Raw genomic sequence first — 2,212 nt, 5'->3', positions numbered from 1 at the left:
ACTTCCAACTCCAGTTTTCAACGAAGGAGTCGGCCTGCCTGATCGAAGAATTTCACGTTTTTCCGCCACATTTCTGGCCACAAATGGTCTTTTTATATCTAGCACTATGTCTTTCTCCACTTCTAACTTAAGGGTTAAAATAGAGCAACCCTGCAAAACACAACAGCAATCAAAGAACGACACTGGAGAGCACAACAAACAACAGCGAAGTGAATGTCGTATGACAAGAGATACCAGTTAGTCTTTTACACCTACTAGGCTCGTTCGAATTAACTCGAGTTTTTGTCATTTTCCTTTCCTTTAAGAATATTGTAGAACGGAAACTTTTTATAGATTGAAATTTAAATCCTAATATCTATAGTTTTTTTCAAGAAAGCATTAAATTTGAGTTACTTTTAATTTTTACGAATATAATTATCAATCAAATCAGCCATCCCGAGTCCACTGCTGAACAAAGGCTTCCTTCATAGCATTCCATGATTCACACGACCGCGCCAACTTCTGCCACGTCACTCCTGCAAACTTCTCAATCTTGTCTCTCCACCTGTCTCGTCTCCCTCTTCTACGTTTCCCATCTCGCAACGTCCACTTGCTCTATCGCTCATCAGTCGTTCGCACTAACTTAAATTATAACTAGGAGCAAATAATAATGACATATGTAGGGGGTTCGGAATACTTATTACGGTCACTATACTGAGTAGTTAATCTCGGAAAGGTGCTCATAGAGGTATCACCACTACTACCACCAACAATACCATCACCCCTACCACCACCATCCCTACCAACACCCCTACTAGTCAAAGCAATCTCTTAGATCGAAAGGGTCTACATCCCCGTCACATGGCTTTGGCATAAAGAATTTAAACACTTTCTGAAGGTTGGGATTTTTATGTAGTTCCCTTGACTGCCGACCAAATGATTTTATTCAGCTGAGGGGATATTCCCCTTCTGATTTGCAGAGGAAAGGATGGCCTTAGAAAACTGGTGTTAGTGACCTTTAGTGAGGACAGTTTTTCGTAGGAAGTCGAAGTGGTCCAGAGATGTTCTAGTAATGTTCAATGTAGAGGTCGTTGAGTTTATCACATTATTCGTGGAGACAGTGCATTGTCGTGGTTCACGTCCATTCACTGATGCGTGTTCTCCTGACGGCGGAGCTGAAGCCAGTTGGAGTCTCGCTCCGAGGGGTCGACGGCCAGTAGTCGCTTCAGTAGCGACAACGAGGACAAACCCTCGATTTTGTCCCAGAGCTTTCGGCTGAAAATTTTCTTCTTCCTGGAGACCCAGAGGACGTAGTTGTTGTCGTTAGATATGGCTGTACTCCAGGGGAGTCCTGCCGTCAGCATGTTAAATAGAACGACACCGCAGGCCCACATGTCGACGGGAGGGCCCCTGTAACTCCTGCCCGTGAAGATCTCGGGGGCCATGTAGTGCTGCGTGCCCACGAACCCCCGCAGAGGGACCTCGACACCCCTCCACACGAAGATACTGCTGAGTCCCAGGTCGGTGATCTTGAGGACTCCGTCTTCCGTGAGGAGGAGGTTGTCTGGCTTGATGTCTCTATGGACAACGCCCCTCGAGTGCAGAAAGTCGACGCCCTCCCTGAGCTGCTCGAAGTATCGGAGGGCGTCCTCTTCTGCCAAGGCTCCCTTCAAATCCCCGAGGGAGCCACCGTTGGCGTACTCAAAGTACATGAATAACGTCGGGCCGAACTTCCTCCAGAAGAACAGCTGGATGACGTTCTTGTGCTCCAACTGACTGTGGATTATGGATTCGATGAGTTCCTCAGGGGAGGAGGAGGCGGACTTGCACTTGACCTCCTTTAGGGCCAGAAACTCCTCTGTCTTAACGTTTTTCAGGAGTCTGACGTATCCAAAGGCACCTACCCCGAGGAACTTGACGTCTTCCCATTCCTTCTTGGAACTTATGTGAGCTTTTGTTTTTTCTTTGTTCATTTCAAGAAGCTCATTTGAAGGGAAGATCGTCACGGGACAGACTGGAGTCCTCGTTAGGGTCGTCGCCATCTTTGTTGACCCTTGACTTTCGTTTTCCTTCTGAAGATCGCTTCGTCCTTTTCCAGAAGTGTTCTTCGTCCTTTTGGTGGTCTCGTTGCTGGTGCTCCAAGTGTCTTTGCTTGTACTCTCCGGTCGCAAGCAGCAGAAAAAGAGTCGGAAGAAGAACATCACTAAAAATCTCCTGACAAAATACCATCTCC

At 46.9% G+C, this 2,212-nt stretch overlaps 1 protein-coding gene across 1 annotated transcript; it reads right to left on the bottom strand.

The window, feature by feature from the left end:
* Positions 1-1,124: 1,124 nt before the first annotated feature.
* LOC143028940 (serine/threonine-protein kinase Chk1-like) lies at positions 1,125-1,952 on the bottom strand. Its single transcript, XM_076191293.1, has one exon. The coding sequence runs from the start codon at positions 1,950-1,952 to the stop codon at positions 1,125-1,127; it is 828 nt and encodes a 275-aa protein (XP_076047408.1).
* Positions 1,953-2,212: the final 260 nt, after the last annotated feature.

The sequence above is a fragment of the Oratosquilla oratoria genome, chromosome 10 (genome assembly GCF_046742065.1).
Source record: "Oratosquilla oratoria isolate Oo_2021 chromosome 10, ASM4674206v1, whole genome shotgun sequence".
In the NCBI taxonomy this organism is placed as follows: domain Eukaryota; kingdom Metazoa; phylum Arthropoda; class Malacostraca; order Stomatopoda; family Squillidae; genus Oratosquilla; species Oratosquilla oratoria.
Note: the sequence above shows the minus strand (reverse complement) of the source record. Positions and strands in the feature narration are given on the sequence as shown.

Bases quoted from the DNA above. Each gene is read 5' to 3' on its own strand.
- LOC143028940 (XM_076191293.1), bottom strand. From the start codon at position 1,952: ATGAACAAAGAAAAAACAAAAGCTCACATAAGTTCCAAGAAGGAATGG.